At 36.1% G+C, this 25,357-nt stretch overlaps 1 protein-coding gene across 2 annotated transcripts in view; it reads right to left on the bottom strand.

The window, feature by feature from the left end:
• Positions 1 to 25,357, bottom strand: part of Cul2 (cullin 2) — a 427,362-nt gene that overhangs the window by 285,202 nt on the left and 116,803 nt on the right. Inside the window, exon 6 of one of the 2 annotated variants that reach the window (XM_090403159.1) lies at positions 16,627 to 16,721. The exons of the other annotated variant lie outside the window; for it this stretch is intronic. Coding sequence (XP_090259285.1) covers positions 16,627 to 16,721 — 95 coding nt within the window. The remainder of the gene's footprint in view (positions 1 to 16,626; positions 16,722 to 25,357) is intronic. 2 annotated transcript variants of the gene reach the window in all.

Raw genomic sequence — 25,357 nt, 5'->3', positions numbered from 1 at the left:
AGACTGTTAAAAGCATTGTGCAATGCAATGGGCTCTGATCATCAAAATCTTTTCCATTTGGAAGTATGTTGGCTGTCCCGCAGTAAAGTTCTCAAGAGGTTATATGAACACCGAAAGGAAGTTGAGCTGTTTCTAACTGATAAGAAAAGTGACCTGTCTCATTATTTCTAGGATAAGAAATAGATAATCCTGCTGGCATATCTCAGCGACATATTTTCTTACATAAGTTGAATTTAAAACTTCAAGGTTGGTTCAGATATAACAATATTTAATGCTTGGAACAAGATCGAATCATTCAAAAATAAACTCACTCTGACTTAATATGAGTACAGAAAGAAAGATATGATGAAATGTTTGAGTTATACTTAGATTATATTAAGGCAGCAGATGATTTCTGTTCACAGAATTCAGTTTTAGATATTATGCAGCCCTTGAAGATGATGTCGTTTGAAAAGTATTATCCTGAAAATGAGGATTCCCGAGGCAAAATAGGAGGATTGTGAACCCCTTTGTTGAACACAAAAGACAGCCCTTTCCCATGAAGAAACCCTTCAACTTATTGAATTATCAGACAAAGGACTGGAAAGTACATTTAATTCTTAGAGTAATTTGAAATTCTGGATAAGAATGAAAAATGAATATCCAAATTTACATGAAATAGCAATGAGATTTTTTCACCACGTTTTTGAAACCACATTTTCTGCCATGACTGTGCTTTAAACGAAACAGAGGAATCCGTTTGCCTGCAGCTTTCTGTCTCCATTTGGCTATCCTTTCAATTGAGTTGTGTCAGTAGTTTGTGCAGTGGTACAGCACAGTTCGCAACGCAGCTAGGATTACAAATGTTCAATGTAACAGCCTCATTCATGAGAATGGACGTCAGACGTGGCACAACACCCTGCACAGCATCGAAGAGGGTTTCAACTGTAATTCCTGTCACATGATGGCGAATAGCTTCTTTCAACATGGCCAATGACGTCCATTGGCCATGTTGCCAACCTCTGTCCACCTGTGACTTCAAGTAGCCCCATAACCAAAAGTCACAAGGCATAAGGTCTGGAGATCTTGGTGGCCATTCGTGCGGGAAAGAGCGACTGAGGACATGGTCATTGCCAAATGTCGATTGCAGCAGATGCTGGACAGGACCTGTGATGTGCGGAGGTGCTCCATCCTGCATGAATGTTACACTATGGAGCGCTTGCCTCTCTTGCAAGGAGGGAATGATGCTGTCTCTTAAAAGCGCTGTATAATGCTCGCCTGTGACTTCCTCAAAGAAAAGTGGCCTATAATTAATGACGCAGTGAACCCACACCATGCTGTCACCTTTGGCTGATGCAAAGGGGTTTTCACAATCGCGTGTGGGTTCTCTCTCTCGCCCAGATGCGGCAGTTGTGCATTTACACTTCCATTAAGCGAAAAGTGCGCCTCGTCAGTCCACAGGACATTTGGCAGCCAGTCCGCATTGTTTTCCATCTGTTGAAAAGCCCAATTTGCAAATCATCACGTCTCTCGAAATCGGATGGTTCCTGTACGTGTTGGATTTTGTAAGGATACCGCTTGAGGATGATCCTGAGTGATCGCCACACAGTCCCATACGAAATGCCAGTTCGTCTTGAAATCTCAAGTGCACTGCATTCCCTATGTGTGGAAGCTGCCGATTGTGTGTCGGTCTCGTGTTCGACCTCATGCACAACTGCAATAGTTTTTTTGGGTCTCCTGCTTCTTGCACATGCTTCCAAACTCCAGTGTCCTCAAACCTTTTCATCATAGCTATCAGTGAGGAACAAGACATCGGTCCCTTTCCACTTCTAATACCTACCCCGTATCAAACAATTGGTGTACAAAGCCACACTTGCAGATTCGGAGTTCTGATAATACAGCTTAACTAAAAGTGCTTTTTCTCGTAACGGTAACATGCCTCACCTTGGCAGAACGTTTAACTTCAGTAATAAATGTTAAATGCTGAAAGTTTAACTTCAGTATCACTACATCTGAAATTTACGTACCTCGCGGTTTAAATAGTGACAGGTAGCAGCTCCAGGACTGCTAGAGCGCCACCTGTCAATGACAAATGTAACTATTCTGGCAATAAAATTTTTCGTTATTAAAAAAAATTCCATGTCTTTCTGTGAAAAACCACACCATGCTACTGTCTATACTTTTCGAATTATTGAATTTTTACTTTTTCTGTGACTTTTGGATCACCCGGTATATATATATATATATATATATATATATAATCTAATCTAGTGAAATATGCTTCAGACACCACCCACAAAATCAAATGGAAGACAATTTGCAGCAGGTTTACATGTTTTTTTTTTTAGTAATTTGCAGCTAGTCTTAAAAACCAACCTAAATTGTAATTCTTAGACATCTGTAATAAGCCGAGTGGTTAGTATACCTACTCTCCAACCAACAGACTGCAGGTTCAAATCCTGCTTTGGGGATGGGTGTTTGCAAGTGTATTTAGGTGGGACATGAAGTTCATCATTTAGTGTGACATTACACTTCTAATTAGAGGCCTGAAGTGGCTTGCAAAGTTCATTTTAGTCTCTACAGCAGGATTTCTGGATTTACATAAAATATAATAAAGGAAAAAAAAAAGTTAAAAACCTGTTAGTCCACTTACAATACTAATGTACTATATATTTACATTTTGTGGGTAGTAGTGAAAAAATAGCCAAGGCTTCCATCAACTGGTACCCACAAGGGATGCTCTTCCTATTAAGGGATCTATACTTATAAGTCTATTCACAGTTGAATAAGTCTATTCAACTGTGAATTCTGTTCTATTCTACTATTCAAATGAATAGACTTAAATATATAAATATACCATATCAAGATGTCTCTAGAATAGAAGAAATAACTAGAAGTATTAAATGTTATTTAATTCATTATTTGTGCTGTTTCATTCCATTAAATGTTTAACATGAGCAACTGTGCTTAAGAAGATACTGATAAGCACACACAATAAAGAATTAAGCTTAATATCTCTTATTTGAATTCTGAGTTTAATATTTTCCTTAATGTAGATAGATGAATCCATACAGATTATAAACAAGTTAGTGTGCATAATCCTGCCATACATCTGATTTAAAATCAACCATCTTACCATACATCCTTCAATTTAGTGTTGTAAATAAACAGATTTTCCCCTAGTATTTTTATCATACACTTTTTCAAGATAAAAAAGTTTAAATAGAGATCCTTATTATGTGCTAACTCATTATATGGTAACTGTGGACCCAAGGTGTGCTGAAATGCATGTACATGAATTGAGGTCAATAGCACAAAATACATTGTTGGTTGCTGCTATAGACTTGGGGGTTCAGAAGAAAATGTGAATGCCATGCATTGGCAGACCAGCACAATGAGGGCAGGTCAACATATTATTATAAGAAAATTCAACTATGGAAACAGATTGGAAGGAGCAAAGGGCATATGACAAGACAAAAATGGAATTTATACAGTTAATAAGGGATAATTACCTGAAACAGCATGTGATAGAGGAGACCAGAGGTTTATGAGGGTGTAGGATCTGGGAGGTTGCTCAACATGGAGTTCTCAGTCAAGAAAGGGTTTATGTGGGATTATAAAGCTAGTGATTATGATAAACTCTGGTGGCAGCACCATGGCATAAAGAAGATACAAAGGAGTGGTCAGGGATTGTTTCAAGAGGATAAGGATTAAACAATGGATGAGAAGCAATATAAAGCAGGAACACCAAAAAAGCAATGAGCAATATAAATAAAGCACAGGGAAGAAGGGTGACTAGTATGGTAAATAAGACTAAATCAGATCATTATTATCTTCCTGACATCCATGAAGTCGCAACACTCATCGTAGGAGTGTCAACATTAGGCAATAGAAAGTCTATTGTATCACTTCTTAAACTCATCCACCATTTGCACTTTCACCACCCTCTAAGGCAATACATTCCGCATAAAAAAACTTCTTACCATTTTAATCATTAATTCCTTTTGTAACTTCTACAGGTGACCCCTTGTCCTTGTTCCTTCCCTCTCTTATCTACTCATTGTTAATATTGATAACCCATCAATAGCTTAAGTGTCTCAATCATATCCCCCCTCCTTTGTCTTCTTCCACCAAACTCTGCAGTCAGCATGCCTTCAGTCTATCCTTATAATCAACATCATATTGTCCTGATATCATTTTTGTTATCTGTCTCTGCATCCTTTCAAGGTTACTTCATTCCTTCAATCAAAGTGACCAGAATGAGCACAAAAATCCAGATTTGGTCTGATCAAAGCTTTATACAATGGGACCACTACACTTTTATCTCTCATGGTTGATAACCTCCTTGATACTGCAGCAATTCTCCAAGATAACTTTGCAACCTACACAGTAGGTCCTCTGAACCAATTTTCTATCTAAAATCCCCCTATGATCCCTTGCTTCCACTATAACTCCACCAAATGAGCATGAAGCATCTCACCAGGGATCCCAAATTTTAAAACTTTACATTAGGTTGCAATACACTGACATCCTCTTTCAACTGTCTATGTTTCCAGCTTATTCAAATCCTCTTAAAAACCTAGAACCTCAGCACTATTACTAATAACCCTCCCAACTTTCGCATCATTTGCAAACAAGTGAACCTCTTCCTGTAGTCTGTTGACAATATCACTGACACAAAGATTAAAATAATAATGGTCCCAGTTCTGAACCCTGTTGAACTCTGCTTATAACCTTCCTACTCCCAGATACTACTCTCCAATATACAACTCTGATAATTGTCAGAAAGCCAGTTATGAATTCAATCCACTAACTAGATATCCAAACCCATATGTTGCGACTTATATCCCAACATGTCACGTGGCACTCTGTCAAATGTATACGAAAAAGTAAAAATAATAATAAAAAAAATTGACAGTGTATGACACCCTTATCTACTGCTCCTGTTTCATTATTGTAAAAGGTAGCCAGGAATAGTAAAACAAGAACAATCTTTAACAAATCTATGCTGGTCTGCATAAATAATATTACCCTCATCTGCCCAGTTCTATATATGCATTGTTACCAATTTCTCCAAAACCCTAACTACAGAAGAAATACAAACTGGCTGATAGTTTATCTCCATTCTATGACCATTCTATTGCATAAAGTGAATTGCATTCACTTTATGCAATAGAATGGTCCACACAGTACTTCTCTCCTGCTCAACTCAATACTTTATAAAGCTCAAATCCACATAACCTTAGAATAAGAATACTGTCCCCACATTTAGGGTGGTGTACCTAAAATTTTCCTCAGAATCTGATACTTAATTATATACAGAAGCAAGCAATTCACTTAACTGCTTGCTTCTGTATTACTGTCCCCCTCCAGTCACTCTTCCACAGACATTCTGTTCCTGCATTATGTGTTTCTTCTGCAGGTATTTTCATGGACACTACTTCCCTGACCGCTACAATCCCTCCATTTTCCTGTACTCATATGAACAAGAGCAACTGCAAGTCAACACCCATTTAGAGTTCAACTCCACTCATTGAATCAACTTCTCATCTTCTGCCTTCCTTTCCTATAGCTCTGCTTTTTGGAACAGTCTTTCCAAATAACTACAACCTTCAGATTTTCAAAAAAATAAAACATAAGTTCCTTTCTTTCATCTAACCACTTCTTATGGCAACATCATAAGTCTTTGGACCTCTATAGTATTGGGGAGGGGGGGGGGCACGAGATAAAAAAAAATTTCCATGTCAGAGAGAGAGAGAGCCCAGAATTCTTTACATTTCATTTCATTTGCTGCTCTTCTAATATAGAAATCCACTCCAACTTTGCTGGTTATTTATTTTTGGAGGTTAATTTACTAGTCCAGTTCTGAACAGTAAGTTGGAAACTAGGTCCTTAATTTAACTGAACTGATCACGATAGAAGAGATGCCAAAATAAAATAATATATGATGTTGACAATGTTCTAACACAAAGAATTTGTCAATCTATCAAACAGAATACCAGATAATAATCATCATTATCTAGTTCATTTGACATCATTAATATATACTATTGACCTTTCTTAACAATCCCTCCCTCCCTCCAAATATACTTCAGATGTCACATCTCCTCTTGGTAACTCTGACCATAACCTTATCCTTTTGTACAGCTCAACCTTCTAGCCAATCTCAGCCATATGTCCTTCGGTACTACAACATTGGCAACTGAAATTACCATAATTATTCTGGAATGAGGATCTTCACCCCCCCCCCCCCTCAAATCTAAAAAAAAAGTATCCTGACTCCAGTCCAAACAATGATTCTTCAACCAGTGTGCCAAAGCAATCAGCATATTTCAAATGAAATGGACTGAGTTAAGGTCAGTCAAAACCTTGAGAGCTTTGTATTCAGCCTATACAATTTGCAACCTCTGTTTTAAAAAAATAATAATATAATAAAAAAAAAAAAATGCAGAAATTTTGCCTCCTGTTCAAATGGCAACAGAGCCTTCTGATCCCCTCAGTAAGGCTACTGGAAACAACTTCTTCCCTTCCATCTCTCCCTCTCAACTGAATGGCACCATTGTAATATCCTTCAAGTGTAAGGATGACTGCCTTGGCATTAGTTTTCTCCTACAAATGTTGCATAGCCAATCAAGAAAAACCCTCATTAATCAACACCAATAAGTCTTTTCATTTTTTCAGATAGTATCCCTCAAATTATGCTTAAGACAGAAGCTCCAGGAGTAACATACATCATGCTTATCTACAGATATCCACCACACAGTAGCAGCATTATATCCTATCTAAAAATGTCATCAAATTATCATCCAACTGCTCTTACCTCAACCCTCTCAAAAAGGGAAAGAATCAACAATGGTTCTTCTTTGCTAGAACCTTTGCTACCTGTAAGATTACCAATATTAATTAGTGATGATTGATATAAATTCTTTAACTCTCATTTCATAGAAAATCTCCTAGACAATCTTATCTACCTTTAGCGAGCCAAGAAAGATCTGTGAGACTGCTATTGACCAAGATCAGGTGGATCTTGGTCAATAGCAGTCTCACAGCTATTGACCAAGACTACAACTCCTAACACTACATAAATCCCAAAAAAAGGAAACTATTCTCATGTTTGCGTGAGACACTAAACATCTTCCTTGGAATACTTGTTATCCAGGAGAAGGCAATCTACCTAACAGATGACCCCCCCCCCTACCTCTTTCTCTCAAACTCCTAATCACTTTCATAGATTCTTTTCTACATGTACCATTTTCTATTGGTATGGTATTTTTGTAGGCAAATTGATCACTACCATTCCTTCACCTTACTCTAAACATGTAAAAACACAAGCGGTTGCTGTCAACATCCATTTTATGATCACATTTGAACTTCAAAATTAATGAACTAACCTCTTATCCTCTTTCATTCCATCTTCTGTTCTTTGGAACAGCCTCCTCATACCATTCTGCCCACAGATTACTACCTTTATATACTCAAGAAAAGCATAAGCCAATTCCTTCTTTCTTCCTCACTAGTGTATACACAATATTGTTCTGTGACCTCTTTGGCTATAGCCAAATTCTGAACACAATTCAAGTGATTAAATATTTTTGCTATGACTTCTGCATGTGTTGGTAGGAAAAAGATAGACCATATTTTATCTATTTTATGGGTGTTGCAGTTATCAGCTAAAAAAAAAAAAAGTGTAGCTGGAGATTTGGGTTCAGTGAAATATGCTGTTTCACTGAAGCAAATAGCCCTGTTCTATTACTCTAAGGCAGTGGTCGGCAACCTTTTTAATATGAAGGGCGCAATACTGCAGGCGTCATGATGCTCGTAGGCGCTGCGTTGCCGACTCCTCCTGATTTAAATAATTAAACTTAAAATTACAATTGGCATGAATGATTTTGAAATGTCTTTCTACATTACTTTTTTTTTTAGAAATAGCCACACTATTATTGCATAATAAACAAATACAAATACAAAAAAAAATGCTGTAAAAGCGAGATAAATAAAATAATGTTAAAATTTGAAATCTCATTTTTCTTAAAAACAACTAATCATAGAATTTCTAGGCCTGAAATGAGAGAAAAAATGCCTCTGTCATGACCCCTCCTTAATTTTCAAATTTTATATTGCGCTCTTCATATTAAAAAAGGTTGCTGACCTCTGCAAGATGTACTTTACATTTATGGAAAATACTAAGGAAAGAGGTCTGGAGCTTGCTCTACCTTTACTACGAGTTGCCCATAAGGCACTACTTATGCTTGCATTCGCTGAAACTTTTAGTTTCTACATATTCGGCATGAAACTCTTGTAGTTTCTATTCAGCTATGAAATAATGTTGGATTCAATATTCACTTAAATTGTACCATCATGTATTATATTTGCAGTGTTTTTTCTTTGTTTTCTTGCATTTCAGCACATACTAGTAATGAATGCATCTCTCAGATATACTGCGATCTATGCTGCAAAATTACCGGTACGAGCTCCAAAGCAGTTTACAATAATTTCTTTGAGGGAGCACTAAAAATTCACTGCATTGCCGACCTCTGCTCTAAGGAATCTCATTAAGCCCAATAAGGTTGGTTGGGTAACAGTTGTGACTATTTATGTAAAAAAACTATCAGTATGTACATGTTTTTATGAATAGAAATCCTGAAATTCCTGAGATATTAATTTGTTATTTTTGAATTATAATATGGTGTACATCCCTATCTCCTAATCATTTGCTAGCTTGGTTAGCCAAGCAGTTAATATACCCACTTACCAACCAACAAATCATGGGGTTTGAATCCCACTGTGAGCATGGATGTTCATGATTGTCCTTAGGTAGGAGATGAATTTCGTTGGCTGGCGAGACCAATGTCATGCATATAATGGAGGCCTGAAGTGGCTTGAAAAAATTTCCATGTTTGGTCTCTTGAGTAGGGTTTCCCTTTCTTTAAGCAGTTCTGATGGGATATTGCCAATTCCTGCTGCTTTTCCTGTTTGGATCTTAAAATATCTCTTTCCATATCTGTTCAATATCTTTCATGATCAGTAATTTTATTTCCATCCTCATCCTCAGTTATCCAGCTTTTATGAGTTGTTAAATTTCCTAATTACTGAGTATGCTTTTGTATATATTTGATTCTTTTACAATCATCCTCAATTTCTTTGCATTCTCTGAATAACACTTTTGTGTGTGTGTGTGTGTGTGTGTGTGTGTGTGTGTGTGTGTGTGTGTGTTAGGTTTTGTCTCCCTTTCAATCTGTTGTTCTCAAGGTCCTGAACTGATCTTAATCTTCTACACTGATCACGGAGCTATACTTCTTGGGTAATGAAAGGTTTATTGATATAGCATTCTCTTCCTAGGATATTCCTCTTACTGTTGGTAAGAGGCATGAGGATCAAGGGAGTAAAAGCACAAGAAAAAGAAGAGAAGAAGCAATATTATTGAAGAGATGCTATTTTGGAAATGTAAAAAAAGTTAGAAAGAGCCTGTGGATCATGCAGCCAAATGACAAAGATGTCATCTATATACTTCAACTATACTTTGGTCTTGGGGGAAGTGAATTAAGTGCCAAAGATTCAAACAATTCCATGATTATGTTGGCAATGGGGATGAAAGATGCCACACTTTCAATTTGTTTCAAGAGCTGGCTGTTCCAGTTAAAATTGCAAATGTCAACAGGATAAACTTTGGAAAGAACTGGTGCATGTAACATTTTTCAAATCAAAGGTTCATATAGTGGTTTTAAATGTGTTGCACGTTTTTTTTTGTTGTTGTAAGACGATGCCTTGCTGACATGCTTATTGAGTTTGGATACAACTGCTTAGCCAGTTTACAGGTAAGACAATTTATGCATCCAATCAGGTGCAATGGATCTCCAGGTTTGTGGATAACCTATATAGTCTTCGCACATGCAGATTAAAAAAAAAATCAATTTGGAATTAGTTTGAGTTGGTCAATTTGTAATGTGATCTAACAGACTTAGAGTTTTATTCTTTATTGATACTGTAGGGTTCTTTACTATATGCATATAAGTTTATGTATCCAATAACAATTCTTTTAATTTATTATTATATCATCTGTGTTCAGGATAACTGTGGCACTGACCTTTTCTGCTGTCACTATTATTATGTTTTGGTTTAGTTTTAAATTTTTCAGCGTTTTTTCTTCTCCTTTACAGATATTGGTAATGAAGGCTTACATTTTTAACAAATGCAGTTTCTAACCTAATGATGTCTGCTTCAATTGATGGTAGGTTTTTGATGGTGAATTTGATGTTTGCTATTATCTGAGCACACGTGGAATTTTTTCTAGAGCAATTGCAAAATTAAACACTTTACTTAAAATTTTGGTTAGATGAATCTATCATATGTTCAGTCAACTCTAAGTGTGGTGTTTGTGCATGCGCACACGCACGCGCGCACTCTGCTTCCAGAGCAGAGTGCATTTTGGACTCATGACCACTAATGTACTGAAACAAACTTTGCATGCATCATTCCAACAAAATGGATACAACAGAAAAAACTCTCAACAATGAGGATTGTTGCTCCTTAAGAAAGGCAGCAATCCCCATTTCCCCCAACCAGACTATACATATTCCATATCTTTAAACTAAATCAATGATACAACAGATAAACTGGGCTGTCCTCCTACAATACAGAATCAGAACAGTATAAAACCATCTGACTAAAGTTTCCACCTTCCTAAAACAAACCAATGATTGCCAGGATCCTTCTCCTCTCCTTCCTGTCTACAGAATCCCCTTTCAGTGTGGAACTCAGTACGAAGACAATGGGCTACCTTGGTCAGAATAAACGAACATAAGACTTTCAGTATGGACAACCAAAAAGCAAACTAGCACAACATGCCTTGGAAGAAACCATTTCATCAGATGTAAAAAAGCCAGGCTACTTCACAAATCCCAGTTTAAAACAAAGACTGTCTCTGAATACAGTACAAGTTCTACTGAACCAGGTTAACTGCAACAAAACTAATGGTGTGATCTTGCATAGATTTTGATGCACTGCCATATTTTCCTGTCAGTATTAACAACAGGAATCAGTGCGAAGAGCACCAATATTGTTCTGCATGCATGTACCTGTACTGTTGAAGTGCCTCTGATAATGCTAGCTTGATCCGGCAAAATATCAGTTTGTAAATAATTAATTTTAATCAGTTTCCAGTTTCACATAGATTTTTATGTTCCAGAATTTTGACAAGAATCTTTTTTTTTGAGGAGAGGGGAGAATTAGGAAAACCCCCTCCTAAAACAATATCAGAATAACAAAATTTCCATTTTCCTGAGAAAAAGATAACTAGAATCCTGTCTTCCTTCAAGTGTCTCAGCATCCCCTGAAAATGTGAAACTAAGAACTCAGTATTATAAACAGACAGGAAGACTATGTTAGTCAGAAATGAACTTTGTCTTTATAAAACACCTGGTGATGACCCACATTTGGGAAGGGTGACAGTTCTATTTTTGCATGTTATCTTGGACTCAAGTGCTCAATTCAATATAAAGAAGCCTTATCTTAATTATTCTAGCTGAAGTCATATTCTTCCAAATATATCCAAATAAATAATTTAATCAAATATTTACAGTAATTATATTCAAACTCATTAGTAAACATACATACCCAAGTCATTAAATAATAAATTAATAATAACTCACTCTCATATACTTTTTTACAATTCAAACTTAATAAGTAAAGCTGTGTGTTGAGCTCAACTAGATTTAAAAAATTAGAACATATAATATGATAAACAGGTCAAAAATCACATACTGATAATTACAAAACTGTATTTCTAGAAAAAAAAATCTTTCCACAATCCTCACAACAGACTAAAGAGAGTAGGTGAAACTGTTATATTATTATTATTATGTATTATTATAATTATAGTATCATTAATGTATTATAATTAAAATATTATAGATTACTGTAGTATCATATTCTCTGTTCTGAAATCTCAGTTCAAAGTTTCTTAATCATCCTACCTTCTTTTCCAGAAGTAGAAAATATTCCTCAACAGAAACACTTACTACATCTATACAATATGAAGAATAAAAGATCTTATAAAACAAAATAGAAGCACATATGTTAAATTATTTTTTTTTCTATTTCAAATCACTAATGAATTAAAGGCAAGTATAGGTTGAAAAGATATGGGGCGAGTGAAGAACCATTACTACAAACTTTCCTTCTGTTCAAATATTTTTTTTTCAAAAAAAAAAGCAGCATTCACACAGTTTGTTATAGGGATGAGAGTAATCTAAGCTTCATCCTGCTGCTGGGCAGAGAGAATTATTTTCTAGTTTTGGTTGTATGGAGTAAGTTTCATGTTAGAGAACACTTGTATAAGAGCACATGAATGGATTTGGCATCAGAAGCATGGAGAAAATTAAAACTTTCAAAACAGGAGAAAATTAGACAAAGATTAAATATTTATAATTTAGTCCTTGGATCAGAGAAGGGAGGATGCAACTGGGAATTTTAAAAATGAAGCAAAATCAGTCTATATGAGAATCTTCAAAATTCTGAATCAGTCTGTGTTGTTGTTGTTATATGCCACACAGCCATTTTCGACTCTTAGTGATCCTGTGAACAAAGGCTCTCCATCCCACTCAGCCTCTTGTCCTTTCTTTCAGTAATTGTAAGTTCAAATTGATAAGTTCTTTTATGTTGTCCATCCAACTCTTTTGTGGTCTCATTCCTCGATCTTCCCCAACATAATTGCTTTTTCCAATGATTCATCAGCTCACATAACATGACCAAAGTACATCAACTTCCGTTTAGCAATTATTGCCTCCAAGAAGCAGTCTGTCTTTACATTCTCTAAAACCTTATTCATTCTTGTAGTCCATGGGATTTTTAATAGTCTCCTACACACCCATAATTCAAATGAATCAATTTGCTTTCTATCTTTCTTCTTAATAAAACCAGCTTTCACATTCATACATTACTACTGGAAATACCATTGCTTTGATGATTCTAACTTTCGTGGCCTTACTCACACTTCTATCTTTCATAATTTTTGTCAGGTATAACATCATTTCCCCCCCCTTGACTATCCTTTTAATTTCATTTCCCATCATTTCTGATTCTGGACCCTAAACCATAACTTTCAACAATTTCTATCTTATTTCTCTCTCTATTATAAATTCATTTAAATTAAGCCTGGCTTTGTTACTTTCAGATGATTTAGATGCTTTAGCTTTCTTCAACGCTAACAGTTTCACTTCTCTTCCATTGACATTTCTTATGAAGGTGAATATCTTGAGTTTCTGTTGATGTCGAGTTTATTCAATCAGCTGCCTTTTCACTGTTTGCCCTGGTTGTGTGGAGAAAACAGTAGGCAGTCTTCTTTAACTGGACAATGCCCCAAGATAGCATGAAATTTCATCATCATGTTACACTAATGTGTTTGTTTCTGGTTTAAACCAATACAGTTTGGTTGACTAAATCCCAAATTGCCAACCTGTCCTTGTTCTTATGGATTCCCATTAATGGGGGCATACTACAGGTAAGTGAAGGAGACACTATGTTAGAAGCCTGATTGGGTCTCCTGCCAGTTATCTTGCTTGACTTTAGGTGACCCATAACTGGATATTCCTTATCTAATAATTCTCTATACCAGGGCTGTCCAAAGCACTACTCGCAGGCCATGGTGCGATTTTATGGGCCCACCTGTGGGTTTTGATTTTCACAAGCGAAAAAAATAAAATAGCAATTTGAATCGAATGCATAGTAGATATTTTAATTCTATCGCTAATCGATAATCGTGATGTTAATTTTATATGGTGTGTTAACACACCACTATATACTCAAGTGTTTTTCAAATATTAGATGTGTCAAAGAAGCATTCTTATATTGTTTTGTTCCAACGCACATGCTCTGGCCACTCACAGGGAACATGAGTGCGCGATTAGCGTTGTTTGTTCAGCTATTGAGGTTGTGTGGCTGCTGCTCACAACCATATACGCATTATGATGAGGCCCTCGGATAAATCTTTTTTTTTTTTTTTTTTTTTTTTTTAAATGCAGCCCTCAGATTATCAAAGGTTGGACAGCCCTGCTTTATACCAATAATGAATAAATTAACAGCAGTGGTATCAGTACAGAATACTGAAGTGCACTACTTGTCCTGTACATTTTTTGTATTCTACTGTCATATACTCCTTTTTGATGCCTATCAGCCATTCTCTTATCCATATCACCAGCTCATCCTGTCAAATGCCTTTGCAAAGCCTAGTAGTATCACAGTGTGCAGTCATTTCCTTCACCCAATTCAACTATCACTTTATTATAGAGGATAAATTATTAAAGTGAGGCTTCCACTTCACCAAGCAGTAGTTGTCCCTCTCACAGAGTATCATATTTCTATCCACCCATTTTGAATTCTGCCTTTACAACTTTCCTAATACCTAGCGACCACTACTGAGATACTGATTAGTCTATAATTTGCTTCATAATTATTCTTTTACTCAAGCTACATCAAAAGAACTATTTGGAATTTCTTTTGAGAGGGTGTTCAACCAAAAATGTGGATGTACAGAAAGTGAGAGGAAGAAAGAAACTTATTAACTTCGTATATATAAAAAGCAGACAAGCTCTCATAAGTTGATTTTTCCTTCCTTATCATGCTGGTCACCCTTCTTGTCTGGGTATATACTGCTTACGTGCCTGCCAATCAACTTATTTCTCTTTATATTTTTTCAAAAAAAGCTTATGCTTTTTTTTTTTTTTATGTGAATTCCACCCATAAAACAATATAAACCTATCATGCATTTAGTTCCATGGGTATGGGGTAGATAATCCAGAATCCCTTTAGAGACCAAACATGGAATGTTTCAAGTCACTTTCATCTTCCAATAAATAGGATGGTAGTCTCTTATGATGATGAAAATTTCTACCACCCAAAGACTCACAAATATCTAAGGCACAGGCAGTTTTGGACTGCATTGATTAAATATCTGTGAAAGTATTTAGGCAGTAAAAATTTTTATGCAACTCCTACATGACTTACTGACCCTGGAAACTGCTGAGAGAAGTAGTCTAATACAGCTTCTCTCAAACATCCCGTAACCATTTTCCATGAGCAGTTCCAAGCCACCTCCTAAATATCATGATTTGAGTTCCACATATACCCCCTCCCCTTCATAACTGAAAATTCCACATGTTCAGCAACTTCCCATTTCCAAACTGCATGATCATTCTCCTCTAATCAGATGTAAAGTGGTTATCTTTTCTTATGGACACTTTCTGATGCTATCACTATATCCAACACACTCAAACCCTAGGTCCTCTCCTTCAGGTAATTATCTCTGAGTAGCTGTACCAATTCTATTTCCTTCTTTCTAATTTATGTCCTGATAGCTCAAGTTTCCCGTAATACATAATTCACAAACTAGCACTTATTGTGCTAATCCACCAATGCATAGCATTTACATTTCTTTCCAGCCTATAACAGTAAACAACATATTTTGTCCTGTTAGCCCTTTATCTTACCAAGAGACTTAAATGCATTTCCTCTCAACCAATCTTGCTGTGGAACTTATGCATTTTATGGTTACATTTCTCCTATTATCAGCAATACCACTTCAGTGCTCCTCATCATGTTCTATCCTCTCTGAAACCAAATGTTGTTGATAATTTCTATCAACAACAAAATTTACTGTTCAAGCATTGACAAAGTGTAACAAAATACAGAAATGTTAGCTTAATACAAGTTCGTATATAGTTAAATTTTCTTTATATCCATTAAATATTACAGTTGTCATGAACATGAGCCCTGTGGAAATGCCAATTGCATCCATAGTACTAAACCATGCAAAGGAAAAACCATTCTAGGTTTGATTCTAGCCACTAACTAGAGGAACTTTTTCTAAGCCATTCTTTGACCTCTTCTCTGGAATGGCCAAGCAGGTTTTTTCTCCTAGAAACTTAAGTTTTTCATCCCATTAACTCAACCATATAACCCAGTTTCAGACAATACTATATTGTGGCAACAAAATATAATGGAAGTAAATTTGAATTCAAATAAAAATGAAGGGGACACAAAACCATTTTCTCTTCCTGAAATTTAAAGAGGGGATTTTTCACAGCAAGGGCTGAGGAGAAAGCAGGGAGAAATGGAAGAAAATGTCTTCCCTTGATGCTGCACAAGCAAGAGAAAAAAAGGAATAAATAGAGTAATAAAAGTACAATACACTGGAAAAGAGGACAATGAGTGTGCCTGCACAGCAAATTCAGTGAGCAGTACTGGAAACAGTGAGATATGGTGGACCATCAAGAATGAGTTTCTGATATCAATTTTGATGGTGGTGAAAAGTAACTTGATATATTAATTAAATAACAAACCCATTAGTGCAATCAAATTACTGAAAGATGAAAGCCTAATACTAAGAAATTAGATGGTATATGCTCAAATGATTAAAATTATTAATATTCTATTTAAGTGCATTAATGTATATTAATACCTAAGTAAAAAACTGGAATGGATTACTACTAAGGATGTTCATAAAACATCCTTAGTAATTAACTGAGTAAGGAGTGAAAATTGTTTAATAAAATGATTTCTTTACACAAGTAATCCTTATAAATTTTATTTCACAGCATCTTTCACTAACATTACTATATAAAAACAGTTTCTAAAAATGAAACTTCAACTCACATATACAATTTATTCAGATAATCAATTCCTTTACTGTACTGAAGCCAATGTTTGTGATAGGCACTAAGAAGTCCTTCCTGTGAAGAAGTTACTAACTAAAATCAAAAATAAAGAATCCATTTTAACCAGTTATATTTTATAGAGATTACAAGACACACTAATGTAGTGCTTCTCAGCATATACCACTAAACACATGGGATTATATAGTAGCAGTATTACTATCATATTAATAGTACTACTAATACAGTAATGCTACAATTTGGAAGTATCTAACAGGAGATGTTCATGCTAAATGTTACTGATATCTAGCACTTACAGAATGATTTGAATAGGCTGGAAATTTAGGCAAATGAAAAGCTATCAGTTCAATGTTAGTAAGCATGAAGTTATGCACTTTGGTGTGATGAGATTTTGAATGGTGTATTAACAGGATTATGATAAACTAATGAGGCTAGGGATATTTGCATAATGGTGGATAGGAATTTGAAGTTCAAAAAGTCACATAGCAAAACTCAGAAAATAACTGATGCCAAGGCGAACCTTTGACATGTAAAGATAAGCCATTTTTGCATATTTACAAGGCCTTGATAACACTGCAACTAGACTACTGTGTGCAGATTTAGTCTCCTGAGTTCCAAGTGAATAAAAAAACTAGAAATGATGCAAAGAAGAGTTAAAAAAAGATTATATCAGGATTATGGAATTTAGATTATGAGGATAGATTGTATGTATGTGGACTACAGATGATTAACAGGAGAAAGAGGAGTGATATGATAGTTTTATAAACTTCTGAAAGGGTGTTGTATTGTCAGATGAAATTTTTTATTACATAGAAGGTGGGAAGAGAGAACAGGGACATTCATAGAAGATAAGTTTGTTTGCAGTTAAGAGCTAGATTTTTCTCTCACAGAGCAGTAAGTGAGTGCATCTGGTGTGAATGAGTATGAGGGAAGGCATGACAGCCGGTTTGGGCGATGTATAGCCTCCCCTCGATGAGTAACTCCATGAAGGTTTCAGGTAATAATGATAATATATTTTTTTCATTATGACCACATAGTATGTTGTTTAAAGCAGAATTTCTCCAAGTGTGGTCATGGCCTGTTTGTGAACTGCATGATTTTCCCAGGTCATGAGTAAATTTCATTAGTAAATAAATATTTTTTTTTAAAATCTCAGTTTGTAAGTTTGCAGCTACAGTTCAAAAGACTATATTAAAATCATATTAATTAAAGTGTTTAGATAATAAGTTTAATTTTAATACAATAATATGTATAATATTTTCTCACATAATTCCGTATGTTAACACTTGCTAGAGGTTAAATAAAGTATTGAAAACACTCGGAAAGGATTAAAAACTGATTTTAATACTACCAATATTTCATCTGTCACTAAGACATCTTCAGGGAGTAAAATAACACTTCAAATACACACCAAAGACAACACAATACTTAATGAAATACATGGGTGACTCTAAAGTCCTATCTAGGTGGTGCACCCTAAAGTATTTATAGGCAGCCTAGAATGTAAACTGGGATCCCTTACAATTATTGTTTCTCAAATTTTGGGAGGTTTTATGCATCCATATTTGTTTAGATTAGGTTGATTTGATTTCTGAGTGCTGCTGCAGATTCCAAAAAGAGTCTTTTCTTTTTAAATTTACTATGGTGGAGCATGGTTTTCTTCCAGAAGATCCCATGAGTTGTGTCTAATACATGGTCTGCAATGTCAGATTGACCATAATCGTCATTGCAGATGTAAGATTTGTGTTCATCTAAACAGATAGTGGCTGATCTACCTGTCTGCCCAAAGTAAGTGAGCTTGCAGGAACAGGGTACTTTATATGCTCCAGGCACTGAGAAAGGAGGGAGATGATCTTTAGTAGAACAGATAAGGGCAGTGGTGAGCTATAAAGGGGCTCGCACGAGCCCTCTGTTAAATTTTTCTCAAATTTGCAAGCCCCTTGTTTAATAATCTTGTAGAACTAGAAAATACCACCATGGAATGTATACATGCTACTACAATTGCTACTTTAAATTCATATGGATTTTCTGATAACTATATAAAAAATCATTTCATTCCATTTTGTTCTGATGGAGCTAGCGTAATGTTAGGAAATAAATCAGGTGTTGCAATCAAACTTCTACAAAAATTTCCCAACATTGTGATTTGGCATTGCGCTCATAGTTTACACTTAGAATTAGACGATTCAATAAAAAACATTAAAGAAATAAATCATTTTGAAATATTTATGGATAAATTATATGCTTTTTATCATCAATCACCAAAAAATCAACAAGAATTAAATACGATTGCAAAAGACCTTGGTATCGAAATTTTAAAGATCAGCTGTGTGTTTGGACCACGATGGGCAGCTTGCAGTTTACGAACGGCTCTTGCTTTGTGGAGAAATTACCCAGCTTTATGCAAGCATTTTGCATCGAACGATAAATCTAAGGGCTTTTTAAACCAACTTCTTAATTTAGAATTTTTAAAAGATCTAGCATTAATGATTGATATCCTACAGAAATTATCATATATCTGTCAGAAGCTCTACAAAGTTGCAATACAAGTATTATAAGGGCTAAGTTAGGCTTTTTTTTTTTTTTTTTTTTGCTCGACGATGTGAGCCCTTTGTTAAAATTTCCATAGCTCACCACTGGATAAGGATAGCAAGTTTCTGGTGGGGCTTAAAAGCTATGTAGAGGTTGTACTTTTGTAAAGATCTGGCTATTTTTTCCGATATGCCATGGACATAGGGGAATGATGATGGCATTTCAGAAAACCTTCTGAAGAGATGGTCGAGGAATAGGGGAAGAACTGATTATTTTTTTAATTCTGTAATCACTGTAGCCACTAAATAGGAAGGTATTGTGGTTGAGTTCCGGTGAAAGAGAGGTTCTACTGGAACAAAGATCATAGGATCTATTGGAAGGGTAAAATGATTCTTATTTTCCTTCATGGTAAACTGGATTCTTGGATGTAGACTATTAATGTGTTTGGATCATGAGGCCAAATCAAGAACACAATATATTTTAGCCAAATGGAAGGTTTGAGAGGGGGGCGAGTCTACAGCCTTTTTTTCTAAATTTTCCATGTAAAAATTGACAAGAGGTGGTGAGAGGGGAGGGAATCCATAGTAGTTCCCTCTGTAAATTTTGTTCTTCCAAGAAAAATAACCAGAATGGATGCCAAAAGAAAAATATATCTGAAGGAAAAACATACTTTAAGTGTGTTAAGGTGTCATTTAAGGGAATGGTAAATAGCGAGGTGATGTCAAAATTTACTAATATACATGTATTATTGAAAGTCAGATTTTCAATCAAGGTTTCGAAATGGTAGTTTTTTTTTTAATTTTTTTATGTAGGATGTGGTAAGTCCAGTATGTGTGTGTGTGTGGGGGGTCAGAGTTTGCCAGCAAGGAGCATCAGTGCCATCTACTATAGATCTAAGGGAGGGAATTGGGTTTGTGGATTTTTGGTAAACCCAATATGGGGGGGGGGGGGGATGAGAACTGAAAGGTTTGAGGTTTTATTGTAATATCCCGCAGCCAGAAAGATACTTTAAGTTTTTTAAATTTAACTTGCGTTTTTGTGGGATCGTGATCTAGTGGAATGTAGGTTGTGTGAACTCTGGGAATAATATCCATTTTGCGATGTTATTCCGTGACATTACCCTTATCCACTCTGGGATGACAATAATTTTATCTTTCCGTAACTTTCTGGGAGCAGCAAGTTGACCAGAAGATAGATTAATTTTTGGTGACGATGACTGGACGAGAATACGAAATACAGGACTGGGCAAGTATATGAAGTACTCTGTTCCTGCAATTTACTTTGGACAGACAGGTAGATCATCAACCATCCATCTAGAAGAACACAAATCATACATCTGCAGTCAAGGATATGGCCGATCTGGCTTTGCAGACCACAACTCACAGGATCTTCTGGAAGAAAACCATCATACTCTGCCATAGTAAATTTAGAAAGGAAAGACTATTTTTGGAATCTGCAGCAGCACTCAGAAATCAACCTAATCTAAACAAATATGGATGCATAAAACTTTCCAAAATTTGGGAAACAATCGTAAAAGGTCCCTGTTTACATCCTAGGCTACCTACAAATACCCATGGGGGCACACCATCTAGATAGGACCTCACAGTCACCTACGTGTTTCATTAAGTGTTGTGTGTGTTACGAGTGTTATTTGTACTCCCAGAAGATGTCTCAGTGACTGCGACGAAATATTGGAAGCATTACAATTTGTTTTCAATCCTTTTCTAGTGCTATCAATACTCCATTAAACCTCCAACATGATGATGTATATCTCAACACTCAAGTGTATAGTTGTACATAAAATCAGCTTCTGTGGGTCACCATAGTATGCTGTGGCGACCCACAGTGCAGAGAAATCTTATCCTAATTTTCCACTGAAATATATTAAGGTTGTGTATGTCATGACAGTCGTTTGACAATCTATTGAACACAATTATCTTTTAGGAGCAGCACATGAAAGCTCACCTATGATGGTAATATATGACTTATCAATAAAGGGTGGAGTATGGGGTTAGTGGACTGATGAGTTACATGCTTTGTTTGAATGGGCTGCAGCTAGAAAAGTTTGAGAAACATTGGCTTAAAGGAACTATCATCTGAATAAGGGCTTTAATTTTTGATATGTTAATAAATATATCAGACAGGATAATGAAAGGAGTAACAATGCAATTTATTAAACATCCCTCATTTTGCAAAAGGTCTCTATGCTAATATTTTTTTGTTGTTTTTGTTTTCCTTCTGAATATTACTGGTAACACTTTTGATTTCATTACATTAAATAGCTCTTATGAAAGGCCACAAGACCTTAAGCACATTAGTTCCATGTGTGGGCAAGAGAAAGAGAAGAAAGGAGGAGTCTGTTCAAATTTTGCTTGAACAGCTGAGGGGTTGTAATCTTTGAGAAAGGCAAAGTTGGAGAGATTGTTCCAAGGACAGAAGTAGAGGTAATAAAAGAGGAGGCAGTGAAGTTGGTTAACAGTGGCTCTTGTTTTAATGATTTTGGAGGAGAGAGGAGGAATAATAGTGGCCATTTAAGCAGAGTACTGTCCATGAAAGTATCTTTAGAAGAGGCACAAGGCAGAAACTAAACATCTATGAGAAAGAGGGATCATTAATTAGCCAGATGGCCCTCTTCTGGATAGAATAGAGCAATCTTAGATAGGATTTTGGTGCACCACAAAAAAAAATATGGAAGCAATATTACATGGCTGGGTAGATTTGGGCTTTGTATAGAGTTAGCAGCTGTGAAGGCATGAAGTGTCTTATATAAAAAAAGTATTCCAAGTAAGCTATAGTTGAAATATGGATGTGTTAGGAAAGATAGGAGATACAAGTCAGTCCAAGAAGAGAAATCTGATTGTGTTTGGATATCTTAGTATTCTTGAAGGTAAAGGGGGGGGGGGGGGATACGAGCTCTTTCTTGCAAAAGATCCAACAGAACTGAGTTTTGGTGGCACTGAAGTTTACAAAATTGTCCCTTTCCTTACTGGGACAGAGCTAGGAGATCTGACTTCAGGTCCCTGGTTGTGGTAAATCTTGAGTATTCTAATACTTGAGCATTAAGAGGTTTGTCGAATGAAAAGGAGGAATGGAGTGTACTGTTGTCAGCAAAGCTATGGATAGGATTGGAAGGCTGTGAGAGTAGGTCATTTATTTACAAGAGGAAGAGAGTGGATGAAAAACAGAACCCTGAGGTAATCCTGCATTGGTGGGAAATTTGAGGAGAGCAGCCATCCACCATGAGATGTGGTGAGAAAGTTGGTGATCCAGTTGCAGAGCGGGGAAGGCAGACCATAGATGGCAGTTTGGCGAATAGGCCCCTGTGCCAAACCTGCACAGGGACCTGCATATAGTCCTGTAATAACAATCTGCATTCACAGAGTTGAGCCACCCAAAAGACTGTTATAGGTTTAATTCTAATTCTGACTAGAGAAATTTTTATAAGCCTTTCTTCAGTCTTTTCCTAAGTTAGTACATCTTTTGCATGGACAAGTAGGTTTTTCTCTCCTGAAAACTCAGGAGACCATATGGCATTATATATCTCATTGCAGCTTCAGAGTTTCTTCACTAAGTAGATTTGTGATTGTACTGTTATTTATATTAGTCTCTGGAGATCTAACAATGATAGATTCCTCCATAGTTCTCATCACCACCACCATTCCATGCAGTAGGTACAAATAATCAAAATTGTAAGGGACAGACGATACATTCCCAACAACAGAGATAAGAGAAATAAAAGAACTTTGTTACCCCACCAATACTCTTTCTCTTAATGGATATGGGTGCAAAATGATCACCAGGATTGTGCAAATACCTGACAAAGGTGCAGTCACCCTTCCTTGCATCTACAAACATTATGGACAAAATTTCTTGGACCTGACAAAAGTTAAGCATAAAAGTGGTTTTTACTCCATTCACAAGATTTCCAGATTCTTAGAGTTCGTGAAATAGTGTTTCAAAGAAGTCTGAACATCAGAATATTTTAAAGATGTTGAAAAAAAAACACAGATGCAGTTTAGCACCACAAAGGCCATCTGGTACTTTGGCAGAAAACTGAAATGCCATATAAGCAATCCCTTGATTAGTGCGCCTAATGCGTTCCTTAAAACAGGCGCACTAATCGAAAACTCACTAATCGAATATAATAACTTATGGGAAAAGTATAATTCATTCCTCAAATTTCTTTTTTGAACCTTAATTTTTTTATAAAAGAATTAAAGTATGTCTCAGGGCCTAGTTAAAGGAAAACCATGAAGCTGAAAGACAATAAAACATATTCAGCATACAAATTTTATTATTCTACTTTTTAACAAAGAATTGAGCTAACGTAGTTTGGCGGACATTTTCTTTCTTTTTTTCATACAACCGACGGTATGGCCCTATTCCCTCTTCTACTGTTCTGTAAATTTTACTGCTTCTCTCTTCATCAGGGTCAGCCTCTAAGTATTGCTGCTTAAAAATTTCGATTGTGCAAAAAATATTTTCAAATTTTTCTGTGAAATCTCTTTGGGCTGACTATCAGTGGTTAAATTTTCTTTATATTCTTTAAGATCTTCCTGCTGTGCATCTAAATTTAGCAGGTAGGAATCACTCAATTCTTCAGAATGAGAAGCATTTAATTCAATTTACTCTTTATCGTTATCATTGTCAATCTCATCAAAACCCACTTTATGTCCAATGTTGGCAATTTCCTCAACAACACCATCATCCATTTCATTTGAAAAGCTTCCAAAATCTTTTCCGCAATGTGGAAGAATATGCTTCCAAACGGCACGTATATTGCTAGCAGTAATTTCATTCCAATATTGATGAATATTAGTTAAGGGGCTAAAAATCCCTTATCGTTTTTCAGCCAGTAAGCGAAACTAAGATCGAAAACTACGATCTGAACGTTTCATGCCGACGAACTGTCAGCGTATCCAAGCGTAAGAGACCACTTGGTAGTGCCACACCACGGCAACTCGTTGCAAAGGTGGAGCAAACTCCCTCACTGTTCTTGATATTTTCTCATAATGTAAAAACACACAGCTCTTAGGAGATGTAGTATTGTTTTACATTATGAGGAGAGGTCACTACCCAGACCGGTTTCAACCTTTTTTTGAGGTCTCATCAGTGAGTAGCTAGACCTAGAATATCAGAGTTTAAGTGAACAGAACTTACATACTTTTGCTATACGATTGCCAAAAAGGTGTGTCACTATATTATATTATATAACATAGTATAACTAAGATGAAAAGCCAAATGGCTATTTTTTTCTGGCGAGGTTGATCAGTTAAGGGGATAAAAATCCCTTATTGTTTTTCAGCCAGTAAGCGAAACTAAGATCGAAAACTACGATCTGAACGTTTCATGCCGACGAACTGTCAGCGTATCCAAGCATAAGTGACCACTTGGTAGTGCCACACCACGGCAACTCGTTGCAAAGGTGGAGCAAGCTCCCTCACTGTTCTTGATCTGAACATGAGGGAACTTGACGAAAACTATGATCTGAACGTTTCAACTATGTTCAGATCATAGTTTTCGATCTTAATTTCGCTTACTGGCTGAAAAACAAATAAGGGATTTTAATCCCCTTAACTGATCAACCTCGCCAGAAAAAAATAGCTGTTTGGCTTTTCATCTTAGTTATACTATGTTATATAATATAATATAGTGACACACCTTTCTGGCAATCGTATAGCAAAAGTATGTAAGTTCTGTTCACTTAAACTCTGATATTCTAGGTCTAGCTACTCACTGATGAGACCTCAAAAAAGGTTGAAACCAGTCTGGGTAGTGACCTCTCCTCAAAATGTAAAACAGTACTACATCTCCTAAGAGCTGTGTGTTTTTACATTATGAGAAAATATCAAGAACAGTGAGGGATCTTGCTCCACCTTTGCAACGAGTTGCCGTGGTGTGGCACTACCAAGTGGTCACTTACGCTTGGATACGCTGACAGTTCGTCGGCATGAAACGTTCAGATCGTAGTTTTCGATCTTAGTTTCGCTTACTGGCTGAAAAACAATAAGGGATTTTTATCCCCTTAACTGATCAACCTCGCCAGAAAAAATAGCCGTTTGGCTTTTCATCTTAGTTATTGATGAATATTTTCAATAACAGATTTAACATTATAATTCTTCCGGAATTCTATTAATGTCATAGAATTCTCACCAGATGTTGCTTCTATTGACTGTCTA

Source organism: Typopeltis vanoorti, chromosome 13 (assembly GCF_054136105.1).
Source record: "Typopeltis vanoorti isolate ZY-2024b chromosome 13, IOZ_Tvanoo_1.0, whole genome shotgun sequence".
NCBI lineage: Eukaryota > Metazoa > Arthropoda > Arachnida > Uropygi > Thelyphonidae > Typopeltis > Typopeltis vanoorti.
This window is presented reverse-complemented; position numbering and strand designations above follow the sequence as displayed.